Genomic DNA, 25,005 nt, shown 5'->3' with positions numbered 1-25,005 from the left:
TTAAGTATAATGATGTTGATGGAAATCAATATATTTCTATCTTTACAGATACAGAAGTTAATGTACTAATATTCACCTAAGTCCTTTCTAAATGTTATGTATTTCATTTTATGATGTCTCTCAGTTTTAATTCAGGAGTAGTTTACTCATCAAGAACATAAGTTTCTCTAAAAAAGACAACAGTAGAGAGGGAGAAGAGAAGTCAACATGGCAGAATAGAGGAGGAGCCACATGGAGGCACTCAGCGAAAACTGAGGTAAAAACACAGGTAGCTGGGCGTGGTGGCACACGCCTGTAATCCGAGCACTTGAGAGGCTGAGGCAGAAGGATTGTGTGCAAGGTAGAGACCAGCGTGGGCTACAAAGTGAGCTCAAGGCCAGCCTGAACCGCATAGTGAGACCCTGTCTCAAAAAAAAACAAAACAAAAAAAACCCACAGGTAATTGGAAAAATGGAGGGACATACATCTTGAAGCCAAAATCAATCTAAAATAAGAGACTCATAAATCAAATAAAACATAGACGTGGGACTTTATAAAGCACCAAGCCAGCCCCCAGGGCTGCTGGTGACACTGCCACTGGCCTGCCAAGCCAGAACAGTGGACTGCAGAGGCGTGGCTGACGCAAGCACACAGGGTAGATTTGGGATATAACGCCCTCTGCCTCTTTGCCTTCCTCCACGCAGAGAACGCTGCAACCCGGCAGCAAATTGCACTGGAACACACAGGGGTGAGTGGAAACTGCTTCCTTCCTGTCTTGCCACCAGTTTTTTGGTGTTGTCCCTGTAACACACCCTAGCAGCTAACTGGAACCCCTAGGGACAACAAGGCTGGTGTACAACCCTCCCTGTGCTGATACCATTTGGCTTGAGGAAGGGACCCAGATGTGTGGGACTTAAACAGCCTTGGGAGATGAGCACTCAAGCTGCTGGAGTCGAGACTGAAGGGAGGCTGAGCAGCCTTGGGCAACAGTAGTTCAACAGGATAGAGACATGCCAGTGGTGAAACAGAGGCTATGCAAGGACCAGGAGGAGCAAAGTGTACACAGGACTGGGAGTAGTTTCAGGCTGCCCTTGCTTGAGGATACCACAGCAGCAGGGAGAGCCAAAGAGAGAGAATCAGGATAAGGAGACACAGGCAGACCACCAAGGAACACACAGAAAGCTGCTGGCTGAAGACCAGACTTAGCCCCCAAATCCAGAGGCCAAGATCAGCCTTGCACCTAGCACTAATTCTACTATTGACTTGGTGGGATTGCTAAGCAGTTTGGGACACTACCTGACTGGAACACTACCACAGAATGGTGGACACCAGAGGAATTTCATTATTTTTTTCTTTGTTTCCTTTTCCTTTTCTTTTCCTTGTTCTGTTTTTTTTTTTTTTTGTTTTTGTTTTTTTTAGGTTGTTTAGGTTTTGATGTTTATTTTTGTTCTATTCATCTTCTTGCTTTCCTCAACTATCTCTCTTGATCTTATGATATTTTCATGTGAGTGAATATTGCCTTTAGTCTTTCTGGTTCACTATGATAGTCTTTTGCTTTCTCCTTCATTCTTTGTCTCCTGCTCCCTTCTCCAGTTTCCGAAAGCCTGGATGATCATCCTTTGTCACTCAGCCTTGCTTCTACTATATTTCTCTACATTTATCTCTGTTTTGTCCCCTATCCCTCCTAAATTTCCCCACCACAGGGTAAAATCACTCTAGTAATTGGAAAATCTTTGCACACAAGTTCCTGATTTGTGCTGGATTTTGTTATGTAACTGTAGATCTTGCTCCTATGATTAAAGGCACCAAATTAATAGTTACCATAATTTGTCAGTTTCTACAGTGTGGTTGATGCTATTATTATTGCTAACGGTACTACTTTAGCCAGGATGTCAATTCCTCTTATAATCAATTGTTCTCCATTTTATGCCAACACTATGATTTTCTGTGGTCATAACTATCACTATAGTTCAGCATGCAAAGGACTGAATGCTAAGCCAAATAAAAAGCAATATCTCACCCTTAATAAATAGAGAAGGAGGAATCTTGGGATAGACACAAAGACCAAGAACTACCTACTCCTAGAAGACAACTCTGAGGAAGAGATATTTCCTAGGGAAGCCTCAATATTAGTGATAAAACTATCTACCATAAGAAACGTACAACCAACAATACAGAAATCAAAATAAAATTAAAAAAATAAAATGACAAGACACAGAAGTAAAATGGAACCCTGGACATCCATCACACCCAGGACAAGTACAGGGAACAACGAAGTAGAGAAAATCAGAAGTAATCCACTTGAATTTTATGAAATGACAGCAGCAGAAGCAAAATAACAATAGCAACAACAGCCAAATACAAAAGCAAAAAAAAAAACAAAGAAAATGATGAATAAGGCTATGGAGAAAATTCTCTCAGGAAAAAAAAAATGAGGATGAAAACAAAGGACTTGGCTCAATGAATTTTGAGTAGACACAAATAAAAAAACAAAGAAACATAGGATAATGGTGGAAACCATGAATACCCATTTAGAAAAGAAATGAAATTCATGAAACAGATTCAAACATACACCCAAGAGATTAAAAATTCCATTGAGAGTATACACAATCAATCAAATGAAGGCGAGGATAGACTACCAAATCTAGAAAACAGGATTGCAAGTAGCAACAATGAGATGAAAAATATCTTAAAATAGCAAGGGACCACGAAAAATCAATCCAACAGCTACAAGGTGGTGCAAAGAAGAACACATAAAACTGAACAGATTTGATGAGCAAACTGGAGATAGCATAAGTGCCATAAAAAAACCTGTTCACCCAAGTAATGGCAGAAAATATACCAAACATGGAAAAAGGATTTGACATACAAATAAGTGAAGCATATAGAACTCCAATTAGCCATCACCCAAATAAAGCTACACCAAGGCACCAAGGCATTTACAACAAGGTTCCAGAAATGCAACTCATGAACAGAATATAAAAAGCCATTACAGAAAAAAAAAAAAAAATCACCTACAAATGAAGGCCTATCAGAATCACAACAGACTTCTCAATACAAACCTTTAAATCAAAGAGAGCTTGGAGTGACGTATTTCAGGTCCTGAAAAAAAAAAATCCTCCAACCCAGATTCATGTACCATAAAAAATTTCTTTTTAAATCAATGAAGAAATAAGACACTTTCACGACAAAAAAAAAAGAAAAAAATGCATGAAGACCAAACCAGCTCTACAAAGAGTTCTGAAGGATATTTTAGAAAGAGATAATGAAGACCACAATAAGAACATCAAGAAAAAAAAGCCACCAGGTAGGGCAAACAACTAAACAGAAGGAAAAGACAGAAGCAACAGCAGGAAAATAATATGGTAAGGATAAGCTAATACATATCACTTATAACTACCAATGTAAATGATCTCAATTCCAAAATCAAAAGAAACAGACTGGCAGAGTGGATCAAGAAACTAGATCCAACAACATACTGCATACAAGAAACACATTTAATTTAAAGGAAACTCATAGATGGAAAGTTAAAGGATGGAAAACAATAGTGTATGTGACAGGAACTGAGAAAAACACATGGGGTGATATTGTTATTTTGCTTCTGCTGCAATTCTATCCACAGACAATGTGAACTTCAAGTTAAGATTGAAAAAAGACAACAGCAGCATAGGAAGGTTAGGAAAACCAAAACAGAACAAAAATAAAAATAATTACTATACATTTGTTCTTATTCTTGCTTTCTACTCATTCAACACTGATTTTCCTTATTTAAAAACATATGAGGCAAGAAATATACCTGCAAAAATAAGCATTTTAGAAAAGGAAGTGGAACAATTTTCAATTTCTTTCTTCTTTATACTCTGGAAACCACCATTCTATATCGTTGCTATGAGTGAAATTTCTATAGATATCATACAAATGTGGAATCATATAATAATTTCCTTTTTTGCCAGCTTACTTCACTTGGCCTAAGGTCTCCAGTGTCCATCCATGTTGTAGGGTGTGTCAGAATCCTTCCTTTTTAAGGCTAAAGAATATCTTGTGATATGTATATACCATATTGTGTTTATCCATTCATCAACTGATAGACAATTAGACTGTTTCCATTTCTTGGTTACTGTGAATAATCCTCCTATGGACACTAGTGTACAAATACTTATTAAATTTCCTGCTTTTGACTATTCTAGGTATATATTCCAAAACCATCTTTTTCTTTGAAATAAAATCCAAATGCCTTCTGTAATCTACCTTTGCCTGGAAAAGCACACACAAACCACCTAATTGCCTCTCCTGCTATTCTTGTTCTTGCTCATTCTATTTCATGTGCACAAACTTCCTTCCTAGTCATCCAATATATCAAACTCATTACTGAACCAGGGCTTGTCCTGTGAAGCTAGACTCCTCTGTCTTGAATTTGTCCCCCAAGTTACTAGACTACTGTGCTTGTTTTCTCAAGTTTTTGTTTAAACAGTGTTTCATTTGGTGGGCACTCTTGAACATAGAGCATAAATGAACCTGCCTTCTTCTGTAGTGTTGTCTTGCCCCACTTGCCTTTTCTTTTTTGTCCTACTCAAAATGTTAGAATCTGACATCTCCCACATTTATTGGTTTATTGTCCATCTTTCCTACTTATAACACACAAAGAGATCAGAGACTTGGCTTTATTTTGCAATACGATATATCTCTAGCTTGTAAAACAGTTCCTGATTCACAGTAGGCAGTTAACAAATACTTGTTAGATGACAGCACAACTGACTTTAATGAATGAATTTCTGTACAGGAAACGTGTAAAGATCCACTTCAGCACTTTTTCAATAAGTAAATAGCCAACACGAAGAAATTGTTAAATGAATTGGATACACCTGCATCATGAAATTTTCTACTGCAGTAAAAAGAATAAGGTAGCTCTATGTTTGCTAATACAAAAAATTCAAGACATAGCAATACATTTACGAAAAGCAATTTGAACAAAAAATAAAGAGTATGATAGGACTTTCACAAGATGATTGGTTACATAGACTGGGTAGGAATATTGAAAGAGATTTCACTTATTTAAATTGTTCAAGGTACTTGTGGCAAAGGTGGATATGTGCCTTACTTCTTAATTTGAATTTAATAAAGATAATGAAATTAAATGTTATAGGTAAGATAAGAATATCCACTTTTATCTCAGTAAAAAAGAATTTGGGATTCTTAAATAGCTATAGTGTTTCAAGAAGTCTAAGTATAGCTTATTGGTAATACTAAATGAGTATTTCGGGGCTGGGGATTTAGCTCAGCGGCAAAGCACCTGCCTGGCAAGCGCAAGGTCGTGAGTTCGGTTCCCGGTACCGGAGAAAAACCAAAACCAAAACAAAACAAAAAAAAAATGAGTATTTCTATGTTAAAGTATATTATGGAAATATATACATACAAATATTTATTTCTGAAAGTTGTAAACCTACTTATTAAGCAATTTAATCTCTTATTTTCTTAGATTAAAAAGAATTTTTATTCTATAGGAAGAATTTATTGCATTTGTAATATAAAATAAAATAATTACTTTTAAATGAAATTTGCAAAACTAAAAAAAACTTAACATTACCTTGTTATACAACATACAGAGTAAGTCTGCAAACCAATGGAAGGATTGGATGTCTCTACACACCCAAATAAAGTACAGTCTTCTAAGCTTGTATGGTTTCCAGTCATCTCTTAAAAATTAAAATAACATGGTAGTGATTAGTGCTGTAAAGAAGTTACAGAATCCCTATATTATTGAAGATTTGCTTCTCATTAAGCAACCAAGAGAACAATTAGTCACATTTTGGCATCTGACATAGTATGTACTATTATTCTCAAATAAATGCAATACACAACATACTAATTCAAAGACATGGCATACATCATTAAGTGTTTTTACTTGTGACTGCTACAGGAATATCACCTGTCTCCATCTGAAGACCATAAACTGAACTTTTGAATCAGAATAATATTGGCCCTTGACTCTCATGAAAATAAGTTTTCTATTTTCTGTAACTTTGCCATTGAGCAAGGATCCAAAGGTCATTTGGTCTTGTTCTTACTTTCAGGCAAAATGAACCAAAGTCATTCCAGAACCTTGGTTGTTTATCCCCTTTTTAATAATCATTAAAGAGATTTTAAAACCACATAATATGTAGTGCATTCCAGACACTCTTAGTCCCAAGTCTGGTTTCCTATTTATAACTATGAGTAGACTTGAGGTTATGAAAATGTTCTTCCTTTTTCACAACATTAGATGGCTAAAATACTTGCAATGTGTTGTCAGAAACAGATGATTTTTGGCTTGGAATATGATTATTATTGTAAGAACCTTCAGAAAGTCTTGAAATCACTCTGGTATTTAAAATTGAAATAAAATGCCATTCATACACATTACTTCAACTTATTTTTTATACTCTATAGGTATATATTAATGCAATTATTTCTATTCCATTCAAATGAAAAGGAGTGGACTGAGAACAACTTTCTGCTGTCACTGTGTTTGTATTTTTAAGGTGCTCCATCAACTTTTGTTTGTTATCCTGGAACTAAAGTACTGGAAGAACGTTTCCAAGTTAAGCAACGTCACCTTTGAAATTTCTTTTCTTTAGTCTTTTGTAAATTTCCCAAGCAATAAACCAAGGAATGATGTATTCATCTGTCACCTTCTCATAAAAGTTTTGCCTGAACATGTGTCCACAATACCAATCTTTTATTCTATATCCTATTAATCTGTCTTCTTTTCTTCACAATTCTAACATTTTCTGAATTAATTATCTCTGAATTCCTCACTGCTTTACTTTTTACTTGCCACGTTTAAATGTAAGCTTTTTAAAATGACATACAGCAGGGTGTTAAGTATGGATGCAAATGGAGTTACTCCAATGCCTCCGGCCACACAGAGGCTGATCTCGTAGTTGAGTGATTCCTCAAATGGACTTCCAAATGGGCCATCGATGTATAGCCTGCAGAGCAGGGAGGCAAAGGTTGGAAAAATCAACATAAGTTAAATTAATTTTCTGTAATATATATCAAATACAATGAATCCAATATCTAAACATTGTGATAATGCCTGCCTTATTTTTTTCTCATAGTGATAAGTCTAGAGGAGTAAGAAATGTTATTTATGAACTACTGATTTCAAAACAAGCATGTATGTTTGTCAGCACACCCTTTCTGGAAGAAATTTTCATTAAAGTGTTGCTAAGTAGAAGTGGAATCATGTTGGATAGGTAGGGACTGGTTAAAGCAGATCATATTGTATTAGTATACCTGGCTGAGTTAAAATACCTATTTACTTACTATATTTAATTCAACAGTATTCCCTTCAGTGGGAATACTGATTGGAAGGGTCTGTAGCTGCAGCATGTACTTAAACATTTCTTATGGGAACAGAAAAACAGTAAGAAGAAAGAAAATAACCTAACACATTCTTCCTCTTCCCCCAGTTAAGTCTGGAAGTATAGAAACAGTTGAAGAACTGTAAGAAGTCAAGCTGTACTTACTCTGCATATATTCAAACACACATGTATGACATTTCTTTTATTTCTTCTTTTAGTAAGTGATAAAAAAGCTCCCTACCCCAGAGTTATATCCCCACCCCTTTTTAAATTTTATTTTGAGACAGGGTTTCATTAAATTACTCAGTCTGGCTTTGAATCTTGCCTCAGCCTCCCAGGTAGCTGGGATTATAAGTGTATACTAATACATCTGGATTGAAACCCTTCTTAATGCAACAGAAACTGCTACATGCTCACTGAATAGTCATCCTTCCTTTCTTAGTAACAGAACACTAATTTTATTCATGAAAGCAAAGTGTCCAGCCAAAACATGACATATCTCAGATTTCATTCATGTCTTTGTCTGTGTCTGTGTTTTGGCTAATGTGTTGTAAATGAAAGTGCAACTGGAGAAACCTGATTGGTCCTTTGGAAGAAGAAATGAAAGATAACAGTTGTACCTCCTTCTTCCTCTATATTTTTCCTTCCTAGGCCTCAGATATTAACTGTGTGGTCTACCTTTCATGACTGTAGAAAAATCATATGGACCACCTAGTTCCAGACACAAAAATAAATGCTTAATGTATATAAGACACTGCCATTTTACTGCTTTATCTATTATAAAAATAGCTTTTCTAAAAATTAGTTACTTTTCAAAAACCTCCCTTGTGTAGTAAGCCTTACAATGTGTGTTCTTAATGGTTAGGAGCCATTACTCCAGTAGATCAGTTAAGATGATGCATCTCTGGGCTTAGTACTCAATGACTGGTAAATGTTTGTTAAATGGATTAACAAACGGACATTCCTTTGGAATTAGTCTGTGTTACTCCCACTCATTGCCAAAATCTAACTTTCTCCCACTTGCTCTGGAGAGGACACTTCACCAGCTCTTGAAGTTACATTGATTCATACATCCGGTTCCTACCACCAGGCTGTGAGGAGAAGCAGTATGTGTCAATTCTGGAATTGGCTAGGAAATGTTACTTTCCTTCCATGGGGACCAAAAGCTGGGAGCTGAACCAGTGAAGAGGAGCACTGGGTCCCTGAGGTAGTGCTTGAAGAACACTGTCCTGGAGATCCACTGGGCTCGGGACCACACAGAGTGAGGAAGAAACAAGCCTGCGCATTGTTTTGTCACATTTTCAGGATATTCAGAAGTTTGTGAATTACTGAGGCAGAATGCTGGCCATCATGATTAGCACATGCACACTACGTATTTAAGTCGTATGGGGAAACTTCCAAGAGGGTTAAAAGTACTATGTCCACTGGAAAAAATACTTCTACCTCAAAGAACAAAACAAAAGCTGATATGCTTAATGTAATGTTGCAACAGAGCAGAAATTCAGTAAGTACTCATAGATCACACAAATTACAAAATGTACAATTCTTATTACATACAGTTAATTGCTTAAACATACACATTGGGCCAGTTATTTGTGTGATGCTACTTTTGACTCAAAAATAAAAATGACATCATATATGCCCAAAGAATTTTTATTGTGGGCTTGAGCCACAGGCCAGTCTCTTTAATGAACATATATACAAAAATTCTCCATAAGATACTGGCAAACAGAATGCAGCAAATCATCAAAAAGACCATGCTCCATGCCTAAGTAGGATTCATTGCAGAGATGCAGGGATGGTTCAGCATGCACAAAGCAATAAACGCAATGCACCACACAAACATGCATGTTTATCTGAAAACACACTAAATGGATTAGAAGAAAAATGAATTACATCAATGCCTTGATCTTTTATAGAGAATATGCTGGCATCATGTGGTATCTCATTTCCCTCCCTGGCTCTATCATAAAGCTATAAAAATGTAAGTCTAATATTTCTTCTTTACCGTTCTCCTCCAAGTTCTGTTAAATGGCATTCCATGCCCTTCAGAACTGCCATTCTCTTTCTACTTCACTTCCCTTGCACTTCAGTCCCTTGAGTGTGTGTTTGCACATGTGTGCCTGCACAAACACACAACTTTTAATCACTTAGTGATGATCCCTTAGTGACCTGTGAGCTTTCATCACTCCACATGTTGTTATGCTGTCAGTTTGCCTTAACATCTGCTTCAAATGGTTAAAACTCAAGGAAAATTTAAATATAAATAATTTAGATGAGCATTTTATTTTCTATCCTCCTGTAGAATTTAGTTTATTTCTCTACATGTAGGTTTTAACAAATTGCTATAATTTTATCCACTAAACTCTGACTTTGCTTTTCCTTGACTGGACACTAGGTCTATCAAAGCTATTTTATTATGCCCTAGTCATTCTTGTATGCTCAGTAATTGCAACTGCTGGTGCTGCTTGGAATTTTGCGAATGAGTGCATTTAAGACTGGTTGAATGAGTAAATGAGAGAAAGTGTGAGAAAGTTAAGTACAATTGGGGAACAAATGGATCCAGGTTTGAGATCCAACTGTGCCATGTGATGTTGAGCAAGGGAATTAACTTGTTTAAATTTCAGTCCTCTAATGTATATATGTGAGGAAATAAAACTTCCTAACTCAAAGCAGTATAGTAAAGATTTGAAGAAATAATGCATATAAAGCACATAGCAGTTTTTGGCATGAAGAACATTCAATACACATTACTATTACTTCTGTGTTATGATGTTATGATGTTCTGTGTTATGATGAGTGAAGAAAACTTAGCTCAGAACCAAATTACTGCAGAGGGTATCTTTGTTAGGGAATAAGAAAGAAAATAAGCTGCAGAACAGAGAAGATCTGGAAAGGTCATCTGAGACTTTGCAGTTTAGGGATATGACCCAACATCTCCACTTGAAACCACTTCTTAGCAGACAACTGAAGTGAGCTTCGGCTGAGATACTGTTCTTATTGCCCAAACAATCAAGGTTGTTTTTTGGCAGCAGACCAAGCCAAACAACATTTCTCAATTTTGTCATGAATAACATTCTTCTCTCTGAACAGTTCTCATATGAGGCAGCTCAGAGAACCTGATACTGATGTTTACAAAGTAAAAAAATTCTATGACTGTATTTTCACAATATTTTTGTACATATTTTGATTAAATTTTCCAGTGTTACTGGATCATATTTTTCTGCTTAACTGCCAAATTGTTGCACGTTACATATGAATAAATTATGCAAGAATGTACTCAACCATCTTATACATCTAAATTACTTTTATAAGGATAAGAATATAACTGTCCTCTAGTCCAAGTATATTATAAACCTAAATCTTGCAGAGTTAATAACAACAAGATGGGTATGAATGAGCTATGAAACTAGTTACTATATTTCCCTTTTAACTGTGCAGTTACACAAGCGATAACAGCAAGAGTTACTAAATGGATTTATGTCAGACTAAACAGTCTGTACAAAAAAAATCAATCAGCAGAGTAAAGAAACAACAACCAGAATGGGAAAACATTTTGCTAGCTACTCCTCGGATAGAGGACTGATATCTAGAATATACAAAGAACTAAAAAAGAAAAAAATTAAGCCTCCTAAAATTAAAGATCCAGTGAAGAAATGAGCAAGAGAAATGAATAAACACTCCACAGAGGAAGAAATATAAATGGTCAACAGATACACGAAAAAATGGTCATTAGAGAAATGCAAATTAAAACAACACTAAGATTGCACCTTACTCCTGATGAATGCCAATCATTAGGAAATCAAACAATGATAAACACTGGTGTGGCGGTGGTGAGAAGGGAACCCTCCTTCAGTGTTGACGGGAATGTAAACTAGTATAACCATTTTGCAAATCAGCATGGAGATTTTTCAAAGAACTAAAATTAGAAACTCCATATGACCCAGCTGTCCCTCTTCTAGGTATCTTCCCCAAAGAGTTTAGATCATCATACTACAGTGATACATGCATACCTGTGCATGTAATAGCTAAATCCTGAAATCAGCCTATATACCCATCAACAGATGATTGGATAAAGAAATCTGCTATCTATATATAAAGGAATACTACTCAGCTATACCAAATGAAAAATTTGAGACATCTGTAGGAAGGTGGATGCACCTGGAAAATATAATATTGAATGAAATAAATCAGACACATAAGCTTAAATACTGTATGGCATCTCTTATTTGAATAAAGCAAATTACAAATAAAGAAAATGATAAACAATAGAAAGGGGCAAGGGGATGGATCTCTTGCAACAGGGAATTGGTCCAAAGAAACAAAAGCAAGGGGTGAGGAGGAGCGGAAGGGGAGATCAGAGGAATGAAGATGTGCCATGCATAGGAGCTCCAATTAATGCAAACAAGGTACAGCATAACATGAACTAAGACAAACTTCCCCAGTGCCAAGCACCCCTCTTCTGAATTCCCACAGAAGCCCTGTAGCTTACTTGGGATAATTTCTAGATTGAATGAAGGGCAGAATCTCAGAGTCTTGACTAGATGGAGGCAACAGCATATCTCGGAATCGTTCTGTCAAAAGAAAAATAAGTAACAAGCTGTGAAAAGACAAAAGTCACGAAAATATTTTCTAAATGGAAATAGTTCCTTCCTTTTGAGCAGTTTCCTTTTACTTCACAATATCTATTGTACCTCCTAGATTTTATTCACTCTTTCAGGTTATGACACTAGTGAGACAATATGGTATTTATACATGAGGGTCTGATTTATTTCACTTATGAGTACGGTCTTTAGTTGTGTCATTTACCTATAAAAGCCTTGAGTCTATCTTTCTTTACAGCTGAATAATATTCTATTATATAAAAGTACCACAACTTTTTTAGCCATTCCTCAATTGAAGGGCATTTGGATTGCTTTGTGATTAGAAACGAAAGGAAATTGCTCAAATGGAAAGAACTGGGATGAAGGAAATGAGACCAAAAAGAAGGGGGAAAAATACGTATATATGTAAACACATGATAGCTAACATAGTTGTACTACTGATTTCTGTTGCTTTATTGAAAGGAACAGTTAATATTTAATTGTCTGATCAATCTTTCATGTCTATATTTGTTTATCTGAGTTACGAATTTGAAGATATCAGTATGTAATACAACAACCATTGTTAATTTTCTATCACCTTGTCTGAAATTCTGTATTGCTTGTATTATTTTTGTGTTATTTTGTAAATGTAATGTGTTTGTTAATATGTTTTTATTCTTTTATCTTTAAAATAAAAAAATAGAAATAGTTCCTATCATTTTATTTTGTTAAGCCATTTTGGCTATATGTAATTTATTTTAAAAACTCACCCCTTATTGTATACACTACTAAAACACATGTCTATGTCTCCTAGAGTCTATATCTATTTTTAGGATTAAAATATTTAAGTACCTGCAAATATGAAAAAGAGCAAGTATTCATTAGTATAGACTAGTAAAATTCTGTAATTGGGTTAGACAAAAGATATATGACCAGCAAACATAATAGGAGAAGTATGATCTCATTACTAATCTTGGCAATGCAAATTAAAACCATACATAACATTAGATAGCTTTCATATAACGTAGCATTCACCTCTCAGAAATTAGCCCAGTAAGATCGAGTGTTAGAGATGATGTGGGTAAAACATGTTCTTATACCTTTGCTGGCAGGAGTGCAAATTGGTACAACAGTTTTGAAAAACAATTTAGCATTACCTTTTACATTTAACCTTTGTAAACATTATGATATATATATACATATATATATGCAAATTTCACATGCTTCTTGGGCAGCAAATAAGAGGACGTTCACAGCGCTGTTCATGACAAGGCAAATGGGAAGGACTCAAGTGCCTACTGACTCGAGAAAGGGTAAATTGTGCTATGTTCATACAATGGAATACTAGTGCAGATGAAATTAAATGGTGTCAGTTACAAATAAAAGCATAGTGAATTATTCGTGTAATGCTCAGTGCAAAAATCTCAAAATATTTTTATTGAGGTAAAAAACAGTAAAGCAATGTGTAATTTAAGTATACTATCTATGAGATAAAACAAACCAATGAAAACAGAAATAATACATACAATTCAAGATGGATGTAACCTTTTTGAAGGAGTAGGACGATGAACTAGAGAATCAAAGGGGTGGGTATCAACTGTTAACATTTCATGTGTATTAATTATAGTGTCATAAACGAATGAATGAATGAGGAGGCTACCGGAATCAAATAATCATAACAGACCAAAAGCCAAGAGGTGCATAAGTAAAATTCAGGATATATGAGATGCATAAGGAAGCGGCAGGAAGAGAGGGAAGGTAAAAAGTAGGGAAGAAGGAAAGGGAAAACAAAGGAAGGACAGAGGGGCATAAAGGGAGGAAGAATCCTCAGCGTTGCACTAGAAATGTCTACACTGCATAGCAATCTCTATTGCACACAGAAACCTGTCCACCCTAATACTGTCCAGGACTAGATACTCATTACCTTTGTAGTCATCCTTGTGGGAAGGCTTCCTTGATCCTTCCGTACCCTTTCCCTCTTCCTGACAGATTTGGGATAAGCAGCCCTAAGTGCACTCTTAATTCACCACATTATGTTTTTACTGTCACATACATTTGTCTTTCACTGCAAATTCTTCTTCTATTAGATTTGTATTTTACCACCAGAATTTAGAACATTATCTGATATTTGTTAAAATGCTAAGTAGGTTCCTTTTGAAAGAATATTTCCAAGTTTCATTATTAGTGCTGAGAAAACTGTAAAGGTAAATGCTCATGACCCTTAGGAGAAACCAACTGGTATGAACAGGTAGAAAGAACCTGTACTCTACCCTTGAGAGAAACACACAATTAAGCTGAGATAGAGTATAAAGCCAAAACTCCCAAGCAGAAGTAAATCAATTCATCATAAATTAAAGGTGAGCAATTTCTACAGAATCCTAAAAATCTACACATGATGACAATAGCTATTTTCTAATTTTTGAATAGTTAGATGCTAAGTCACTTGTGACTATAGTGGTCACAAAGTATTACCAAGATGTAGAGTGCATATTTTCTATTCATATTAATTAAAATACATAGAATCAGATATATTTAATTGGCTTCTACTCTGATTTTCATTTTTACCACTATACCAGTTCTTACAGTACACTTGGAGAAGTAGTAAGATCCAGAACCAAAAAAGGTTATATTCAATCCAGAGGCCCAAAACAGCACTATGTAGTTTTCTCTATTTTTATATGAAGTTCATATTTTTAGAAATTAAGTTGTGTTACTGACTGACATACACTGTTTAATCTATAAAATTGATATTTATTTTAATTCTGATATATGACCCTTGCTTTTCATCCTCTTTCTCAATTTACTGGCACCTACTCATTGGGTGACTTGCAAAGTTTAGCCTTTTCCATTTTTTATTTATTTATTTTTTCTTAGTTCATATTTGCAGTACTAAGGAGGGGATCAAAGATGGATGAAGGGAGGAGGGAAGAAAGGGAAAGGACATGAAAAATACAAACTGGTGTATTATCTACACAACCTTTTTCCTTTTTAAAAAAAGTGTTTAGCTCCTTCTTAAACTTGGTCTGCAAAAATCCTTCCAAATGAAATAGTAAAATAAGAGCTTTACAAATCAAAGAGCTGTTCCATCAAACAGCTATATTGGATATGACATTCTTGCAAATTAAAAACTTAGAATTTGTTGAACAATTCTCAAGCTTATTTAAAAGCAAACAAAAGTTAGAATTCTTAATGCACATAACCATTCTATAATGCATCATTTCAGAAACAATAGGCTTATCTTTTTCTACACAATCTCCAAAGATATTTGATTGTAAATGTAGGGGAAAAATGCATAATACTATATCAATATTATTATAAACACACACACAGACAGACATTGTAAAAACAACATAAAAGAGATCACTTATAAAGTTACCCAAACCATAAGAAAATACATAAATAACATTCACATATTTGCAACATTCTTTAACATGAATATAATAACTGGAGATACTAAATGAAAATAAGATTTCTTGAATAACTATCATGACCATCAAAATTGCACATATACACAAATAGAAAATATACAACATATAGCTTGATATTATGTCCTTTTACAAAATTATATTTCTGTTTTCATAAATTCTTAAATGTAAACAATTAGTTTCAGTCCATGGTGGTAAAGCAGATTTTTAATTTTTTATTTATGAGAATAAAGACAAATGATAAAAATATCCTTAGGAAAATCCAAATAAATAAAAATGTTTGTATTTTATATGCTAGTTTTTCTTTAGCCTCTCAACTTTCTACTTGTCAGTTATTTAATTAGCATCCCATTCTTATCTGAGCCTGGGAAAAACACCAAAATAATCAGAATTTTTTTTTTGTTAAGTAACAAAAGTTGCTGATTGCTACTTTTCTTCAGCCAAATGTCAACCCGTATGACTTGCTCTCTCAAGCAGGCCAAAATTATTTCTTCAAACAACGGCACTAGAACTTACCCTTTCCTAGGGGTTCTTAGGACATTTTCATTAAATCCACTAAAAAACTCCAGGGGATTTTCTGCAAAGTGATATTGTGGTGAGTTGACTAATGTGATAATAACTGAACTTGGCTTTTTACCAGTTAGGGATATATCTTAATTCACACCTACAGCTTTTGCAGATGTTGTCTGTCCTTCTTTCAACAAAGGGATTCTGAAGCTACCATACCTGGATGATGCATCACACACAGCTACATTAATTTGGGTTCTTTGGACCCAAATTGTGAGACAAATATTTGATTCTTTAAATGCAGAGATGAGAAAAACAAAATGCTCTTTTCAACTCTAGCTGAGATTTTCTGGTACATTTACTATCACCCACTTTCATAATTTTCCCCTGTAAGAAAAATAGTCAGTCATGTGAGAAATGCAAATTAAAACAACACTGAGATTCCATCTCATCCCAGTAAGAATGGCTAGCATTAAGAAATCAACCAATAACAAATGCTGGCGAGGTTGTGGAGAAATAAGAACTCTTCTCCACTGCTGGTGGGAATGCAGACTGGTGAAACTACTGTGAAAATCAGTTTGGAGATTCTCAGCAAACTAGGTCTAGAGGTCCCATTCAACCCAGCTATTCCCCTTCTGGGTATCTTCCCAAAAGATCTGAAAACATCATATCACAGCAATATATGTGCACCCAGGTTTATAGCAGTACAACTTCTAATGGTAAATTGTGGAAGCAACCCAAATGTCCATCCACTGAGAAATGGATAAAAAAATTGTGGTATAGCAGAGTATTACTCAGCTCTAAAAAAAGATAAACTCTAGGCTTTTACAGGAAAATGGTCACAACTAGAGACCGTATTCATAAGTGAAATAAACCAGACCTCCATGTGTAAGCAACATATTGTTTCACTAGTGTAAGAACCTGAAAGAGTGAATAAAAACTAGGAAGTATGGTAGACATTGTGAAATGGAAGGAAAATGCTCAAAAGTAAAGGGCAACTAGGGTGTGGGAAAAGAGAAGGGGAAGAAGGGGAAGTTATGCATGTATGTATATACAGGATAGCTAACATAGTTGTACTACTGTTTTCTATTGCTTTACTGAAAGGAACAGTTAATGATTACTTGTTTGATCAATTTTGCATGTCTGTATTTATTTTCCTAAGAAATCACTTTGAAGATATCAATATGCAATACAACAACCATTGTTAATTTTCTACAACTTTGTAATTCCGTATTGTTTGTATTGTTCTTATGCTATTTTGTAAATGGATGTCTGTTAATATGTTTTCCTTGTTTTATTTTTAAAATAATTTTTTTAAAAATCCATCTCTAAATATCCCTGATGTGCAGAACACACCAAACTCATTAATAATTTACATAACAAAAGTATGTAAATATATTGCTGTGGTGTCAAAAATTGAAAATCTATTATTGCAAGAAGAAAGAAAAACAAAATAACTTAAGGGAAAATGACACTAATTAATACCATTCTTTTATAACCTAAAAATCCTTTGCATCTTCAGGTGAACTCACACTGCTCTAATTGGTTTCCTCAGTTAACAAAACAAGGAGAGCTATAGTGTAGAGAGGACCCTGTCTGACATGTTTTTCCACCTCCAGCCTTTCATACACATGATCCCTCGTTCCTCTCTGCCTCTCCACTGAATGAATATGAACATTTCAGTTACTTTGATTATTAGACTAACATGGGCAAAAAGAAAATCAAATAAAATACTAGTAAAGGGTGACCGTAGTGCCTTACAAACATCTGAATAAAAAGTATTCATGTTTTTATTAATAGATAAACATTTTCTTTCTCTTAATGTTGTTATTATACTCAATTTGCCATTTTAATTTCTTTTCAGAAAGCACCAAAACAAAATCCTGAGGGGACATTAAGTGCACCTACAAGATTTGACTTTAGTTTTAAAAAAGCTACTACAATGTAACATGAAGCATTAGAAGTTATATCTCTAGGCATGCTACACAACTAAATCCTAAAATAAGTACATAACAATATTTTTATTATTTTACATTTACTGTGCAAAAGAAGCTGAGTGTTATTTTATAACACAGGAACAATTATGAGTAGGTATAGATGATAAAGCAACCAATCTTACTCAGTGTGCAGTACTAAGAAGCAATAGATAATAAAAAAGATGCTTAACTATGCTATAACAACTATATATCAGCTTCCCAAAATACAACCTGCAAAAGGTGGGATTGATAGACTCCACTTTGTACTGAGGGCTTCTGGCACATTCTTGGCTATATGGGTGAGACACATCTGCATATAATTAAGTGAAGGCCTGCAATAAAGCATTTTCCTTCTTCCAGCTTTATCCAGATGTTTCATAAATAGAATCTCTACTGCATGTGCAGGTGCTCATTATTAAAACAAAGTCCTCTCAGACACAGCTACCTGGGAACAAATAACACCATCTGATATGGTCTGATAGTAGGTAAAATAAGCAAGTATCCCCAAAGACCACATAATTTATACTAGCTCATGTATTACACATGTCCAGTGGGGTAGCTCATGAGAAGCACACAGCCATCAGGTCTTCAGGTTATGCACTCAGTGAAAATGTACAAAATTGCTATAAGTTGAAGTGTAAAATATATAAGAAATAGAGGTTAAACTGTTTAATCTAAAGTACACAGAGTAGCCTAAACAGTATTCTGCATTCACTATAAGACGATAAAAACCATTTCGATAGCAGTAAGCTAAAAGAGAATGCTTAATAAAAATCCTACACATTCAATTTATTTTTCCCTCTCTCCAAAAAGTAGATAATAAACAGGTAATCTGAATAAAATGTTAGATTTCACATGATTAGATTCACCAACATGATTTCACTGAATATGTGAAAACACTCAAATTCTTGATGAAGAATTAACATCTACTTCAAAAGTGACTCATTATTTTATGAAAACTATGTTAAAGGGTATAGTTTATTATAGAGATACTTAGAGGAGAAACGGGCAGCACCTGTCACAGACGTTAAAAAGCAACTAGAATATGCTAGGAACTAAGTAGCCTCATCCCTGTGCACAGTGTCCAGTTAATGACTATTCAAAATAAAGCACAACTAGACTTTTATAGCACTGCTGCAAAAACCCCATTAACATGTTTGAGAGTACATGCAAATGAGAAGAAAATGCATCCTACGTGTCAACAAATATCCTTAACTTGCCCCCAAGTTCCTCTGCTATGGATGCTAAGTCTCATTCTTCTGAAATAGAAAGCAGCAGCCACTGGCCTTTCCCCACCAAAAGTTGCTATTCTAGCTCATGTTCTGAAATTACAAAGGATATACTGACTTAGCTACTTTTCTCTCATTGCTGGGACAAAATACCTGACACTCAAAATTAAGGAAGTAGAGGTTTATTTAGCTCATGGATTGTGGCTGTTTCAGTCCATAATCAGCTGGCTTCGCGGCAGGGTGGCATGGTAGAGGGGCAAGAGTTCAAGGTGGCAGAAGATAGCAAAAGCAGCAACAGCAAAGGAGGGGAGGCTCTTTTCCTCCCCTATATTGTAGGCAGGCTTTCTGCCCCAGGGGAGTGTAGGGCTCACACCATCTCCCAGATTACCACACATAGGCATGTATGATTGATCAAATAATATGAACACTAACTGTTCCTTTCAATGAACTAATAGAAATTAGTACAATTATATCTCATATATATGTATATTTCTTCCTTCTTTTCTCCTTTCCCCCATCCCAGTTACTCTTTCCTTTTTGAACAGTTTCTTTCCCTTTCACAATGTGTGCTATACCCTTTGGATCTCATACACTCTTTCAGTTGTTTACACTAGCGAGACAATATGTTGTTCACATGCGAGTCTGATTTGTTTCACTTATGATTATGGTCTCTAATTGCATCCATTCACCTATAAAACACTCAAATTTATCTTTCTCATCCCTCTGAGTATAACAAAAACCCAAACATAGCACACAAAGATACTCTAGAAGGTGAATTAGGCAGAATAAACTAAAGGTACCATGGTATGATTGGTAAGGTAGGAGCTAAAGTTTGTACTCTAACAATTCTCTTTTTAATAAAAGTGTGCAGTACATCATGATTACATTCACCACAGTGAGATGGTTCATGTACATAACACATTCAGAATCTTTCTTCCTCCTCTGCCCCTCCTCTCCCTCTGCCCTCCTTCCATCTCTTAGTTCTCTTTCTATTTGCAAAAGACCTAGCTCCCTACATCCTATTATGCATCCTTTATTTTGCTTTTTAAATTACAAAAAAATAAAAAAATAAATTGCAGTGTTATACTAGGGTTTCTAACATAAGAGTAGCCATATGATATTTAAATTTTCATGTTTGATTCATTTTACTGAAATTTTGGTCTCAAGATGCATCCACTTTCCTACAAATGACTTAAATTTATCCTTCCTTATGACATAGTAGCATTGTGCATAAACACCATATTATCTTTATCCATTCATCTGTTGATGGACATATATCCCACTACCAAGATGTAGCTATTATGAGTTGTTATGAGTTGTGCTGCTATAAACATGAGTAGGCATGTACCATTATAATATGCCTTTAATTATTTTAGAAAATATCTAGAAGGGGAATAGCTAGGTCAAGTAGAATATTATTTTTTGTTTTGTTTTTGAGGAATTTCCATACTGATTTTCACAGTAGTTGTACTAGTTTACATTTCCCCCAATTTTGTACAGGGTTCCTTTATTTCCCAGAGCCTTGCCAGTATTGCTATTGTTTGATTTCTTGATGATAATCATTCTTTCTAGAGTAAGATAGAATTTCAGTGTTGTTTTAGTTTGCATTTCTCTTATGTCCAGAAATGCTGAACATTTTCTGTGCTTCAATTGGCAATTTGTACTTCTTCTGAGAAGTGTTTTCATTTCAGTTGTCCATTTTTTATTGGCCCTTTCATTTGGGGAGGGTCTAATTTTTTAAGTTCTTTATATATTCTAGGTATTAGTCTTTTGAGGAATAGTGAGTAATTTTTTTTTTCCTTTTCTGTAAATTATCTCTTCACTCTGTTGGTTGCTTCCTTTGTTTGTGCAGAAGCTTTTTAATTTGGTATCATTCAATTTGTTGATTCTTAGTTTTATTTCTTGTGCAAGTGAGGCTTTATTCAGAAAGTCTTTTCTTTTGCCTATGTCTTCAAGATTTTACCTATTTTATCTTTCATCAGATTAAGTGTTTCTGTTTTGATATTCAGGTATTTGATACATTCTGATATTACCTTTAGTACACTGTGTGACATGTTTATCTAGATTCAAACTTCTACCTATCTATAGCTAGTTTTCCCAGTACTCTATTGAGATGATTCAACTCTATTAAAGATTCAGGCCTCATCTCTGTTGACCAATTCTAGTTTATTTCCTTCATACAAATCGAGTAAGATTTTACTAGATTGTTCATTTATCTGCATTTTAAGGACACCAGTTCTCAAAATCAAAATTATATACATGTCAACCATTCTCCCAGTTATGCTGCCCAGTATGGTGACTATACCAATCATTTCTCTGTCAACTCCTGGACCCTGTGATTCCAAGGAGCCTATTTCCATCACAGGGTCTCTGGCTATCATTCAAACTACAAGGATCTTACAAGGAGTTTCGAATGCATATCATCAGTGTATTCCTCAAAGCCTTTGTGAAAAGGGTCTTTAAAGGAATTTACTTAGGGGTTGATTAGTAGTCATACATTTAACTATTTTTTTCTAATATTCTAGTTTCTGTAAATTATTGATAATCTCATCTGCAAATATCTAGGAAATCTAAAGTCTGCACCATTATATATCAGTCAAGAATGAATATAACAAGGATTTAAATTCAAGGGAAAAATACTAATTTTTTATATTTGAATTATTGCTCTAAATTTTATTTATTGTACCTTTGCTGAAATTGGAATTTTTCGTGTGATTAAAATATCATGAATTTTAAGAGTAGATGTAGTACAGAATCTGCCCACAACATGTAAACATGTCTTTAAGCATAAATGTCATCTACAAGCCCCACATTATAGCTTTTGGGTTGCTGTCTACTCCTGTGCCTTCTAAGGAAGACATCACATCAGTGCACACACACACACACACACACACACACACACATTCATGCCTCAAGCACACACATAATGCTTGAATGAAATAGTAAAAATTAGTTTCCAAAAACACAAAGGAAGTACTCTTTAGCTATAAAAACCTGAAGTGTACATTTCAAAAAATTATTTTTCAGGGGATTTTTCAACTCCTACCATCTTGTCTAGTGAAACTCTCTATCATCTCTACTGTTTTATTAAAGAATTATTTTCTTATTCCCTATAATGGTTTGAGTAATCTTTCATTCTTACAGCTGGTAATCTGAACATCGCAGTTGAGGATAGCGACATGTAATGTAACCACTGTTGATTTGCATTATTTTGTCTTGAGACTCTGTATCACTTTGAATGTTCTTGCTTTGATTTGTTTATGTTTGTAATACTGGTGTGCTGCTACTGTTCTATTTCTTTGTTTCTCATTTAGTCCTCTCTTTAAAATTAAAAAAAATTATCTTTCAAAAACATTTACTGACACTTTACTAACAGTCAACCATCAAATTAGGTACTCCTAGACCTAAAGGTTTGAAAAGCAGACTCATGTATTATCAAAACATACATTATTATAAATAAATAAGTGCTAAATGTACACTCTGAGATTCCAAAAGAGTACAAGATCCAACTTTGCTGGACTTGCTAGTAGTACAAAAACAAAAGAAACATGGAAGTTTTATTTCAAAGTAAAATAAAATGAAAAGGTAGCAAATCAAAAAATGATGCTGGTGAGGTAAATATTTTTTCTAATGTTTTTGCTTTATCACCCACATTAGTAGAGATCAATGATCTCTAAAGGAAGAGAATTTAGAATTGGAAGTATGAGCAACATTTTTAGCAATGAGAAATTTGCCCACTAAGTCATATTTTATTCATTTGATTACTCAACAAACTTTTCTTGAGTAGCTATTATTTATCATGCATTATGAATAAAACAAATTTTTATCAAGATTTCTCTGCTTATCAAAAACAAATGCTAAAATCCAAAAGAAATGCAATGCTATTACAATTATTTGAAGAAGGATTTGAAACGAAATTACAAAATTACTTAAAGAGGAAAAGAAAAGGGGCTGGGGATTTAGCTCAGTGGCACAGTGCCTGCCTGGCAAGTGCAAGTGTGTGAGTTTGATTCCTGGTACCAGAAGAAAAACAAAAAATAAAAATAAAGCATGAAGAGGAAAAGAAAAGCATTACTCCTTGGGATTTAAAAATTAATGCTCTGCCAACATTTGATGTTTTATTTTCCTTAGGAAAGGAAATAATACACATTAATCTTTGAAAAACAAATACTTCAAACAGTGAGAATTAAAGTATATCCATACTAACAAGAAAACTGAAAAGCATACATTTTTCTCTCCTGAAAAATTTAAGTAAAATAAATGTCCTTTATTGTCACAGTAAGTACTGAATAACTATAGTTGCTACTTAAAATATTGCTTTTAAAGCAACGTCAAATGTACTGAAGTTAATACTACTTTATATAAAGCAAGAAATCCAGTTGGAGAGCAAGAATATTTTCTCATTAAAGATACAATCAAATCATATGTAACAGAATTCAAATAGAAAGTCTACAATTCTAGAAAAAAATAAGCTCCATACTTTGACTTTATAAAATTTTGTTTTCCACAACTATTAGAACAAATCTAAAGGTAATACAAGATATAAAATCTTATTCAGTCTTATATAAAGAGAAAAAAACACACCCCTATATGTGACTTTTGGAAGATAACACAGTGAACGATACATGCACAATTAGAGCTATAAATAGGCAAGGGCACTCACAGGAGACAGGTAAATAACAAAACTCCTGTACTTGGCATGCATCCGCCACAATATTCCTCTGAGGTTTTCTCAGCTATACTACAATAGGTGTGTTACCCTTCCCATTTTATGTGGCATTAAACTATCCATAACCTAGATTACATCTCTGAAATGATTTACAGTTTTACAGCAATAATGAGCTTAGAAGTGAGGAAACAATGCCCTCGATCCAGCATGCTGCAGGTGAGGAAACCAAAACCCAGACAGCTCGGACAGCCCCCAAGTCATGAGGTGAGTAAAGGGTGAAGAAATTAATTGGAATGAAAGCACAGAGGCAAAACTCACAGTCCGGTGCTCATCCTATTGTGTCGTGCTGCCTCACCCTCTAGAGAGAAAGGACTCTACTCCTTTCCTCGCCCCTCTCCCTTTACTTTTTTCTTGCCCAAGAATTGCATAAGACAAAATCCCAGCAGAGTCACACACAATCTGCATGCCTCAACACTTGGTCCTTTTAAACAGAGGAAAGTGGAAAGGTAGACAATGTGGTATTACACAAAGGAAAATTATTTAACGGATCCTTGTATTTTGAAGAGAAGCAGAGTTATAAAAGTCTGCTCCTCTGACACTCACTATTCTGCTTCCCACTTCTTAAACACAGTATTTAAAAACTAAAAAGCCATTTTTGAAAGAAATACAGACATCTTGGCCTCTAACTAAATCAATGAATCAATGTCTACAATTGGCTTTCTTATAAAATATAAATTCCCTTTTACTGCCATAGAAGCAAAGCTATAACGGAAATTGACAATGCAAATACAGAGGTTCAAAGAAAGTGAAAGAAAATAATGGAAGCATTTCTGGATGAACACATTATTGCTCCTAAGCTTTGCACTACACAATCCGTCTCTTAAGGAAAAGACCATATTTTCATTTGTCACAGCAAATGCATTCTTTAAACATGGTTGGCATTCAACAAAAGAAACCCCTCAAAGCAATCAAGCTCAGCTTGATACTAATGCAGTTCCTGCTTATGCACAATGAATGCCTCTGAAATACATATGGAAGAGGGAATAAGCCATTTTACCCAAGACTCAAAGAAAATACAGGCTTTCTTTCATGCTTATATGAAGTTTTAACCCAAAGCTCTGGGCAAAACAAAAGCAATGCCATGCAATCTATGTTCCTTTGAAACCTGTCAAACCCAACCGTATCATGAGTTTTCTCTGTTCTTAAACAGAACATCCCAAGGCCAACGACCGAGCCTATGGGATATGTGAAAGGAGGAGGAGCGACAGTCAAGTAGAGGAACCCACTTCCTTTA

The 25,005-nt window shown here is 34.8% G+C and overlaps 1 protein-coding gene across 2 annotated transcripts in view; it reads right to left on the bottom strand.

Annotated features, from left to right (window-relative positions):
* Nox4 (NADPH oxidase 4) overlaps positions 1–25,005 on the bottom strand; it is a gene marked incomplete in the record, with an annotated part of 157,696 nt that overhangs the window by 16,631 nt on the left and 116,060 nt on the right. For both annotated transcript variants that reach the window (XM_005379729.2, XM_005379726.2), the window contains 3 exon segments: positions 5,564–5,672; positions 6,828–6,947; positions 11,815–11,896. In XM_005379729.2, coding sequence (XP_005379786.1) covers positions 5,564–5,672; positions 6,828–6,947; positions 11,815–11,896 — 311 coding nt within the window.

Source organism: Chinchilla lanigera, unplaced genomic scaffold (assembly GCF_000276665.1).
Source record: "Chinchilla lanigera isolate Chin_1 unplaced genomic scaffold, ChiLan1.0 scaffold00013, whole genome shotgun sequence".
NCBI lineage: Eukaryota > Metazoa > Chordata > Mammalia > Rodentia > Chinchillidae > Chinchilla > Chinchilla lanigera.
This window is presented reverse-complemented; position numbering and strand designations above follow the sequence as displayed.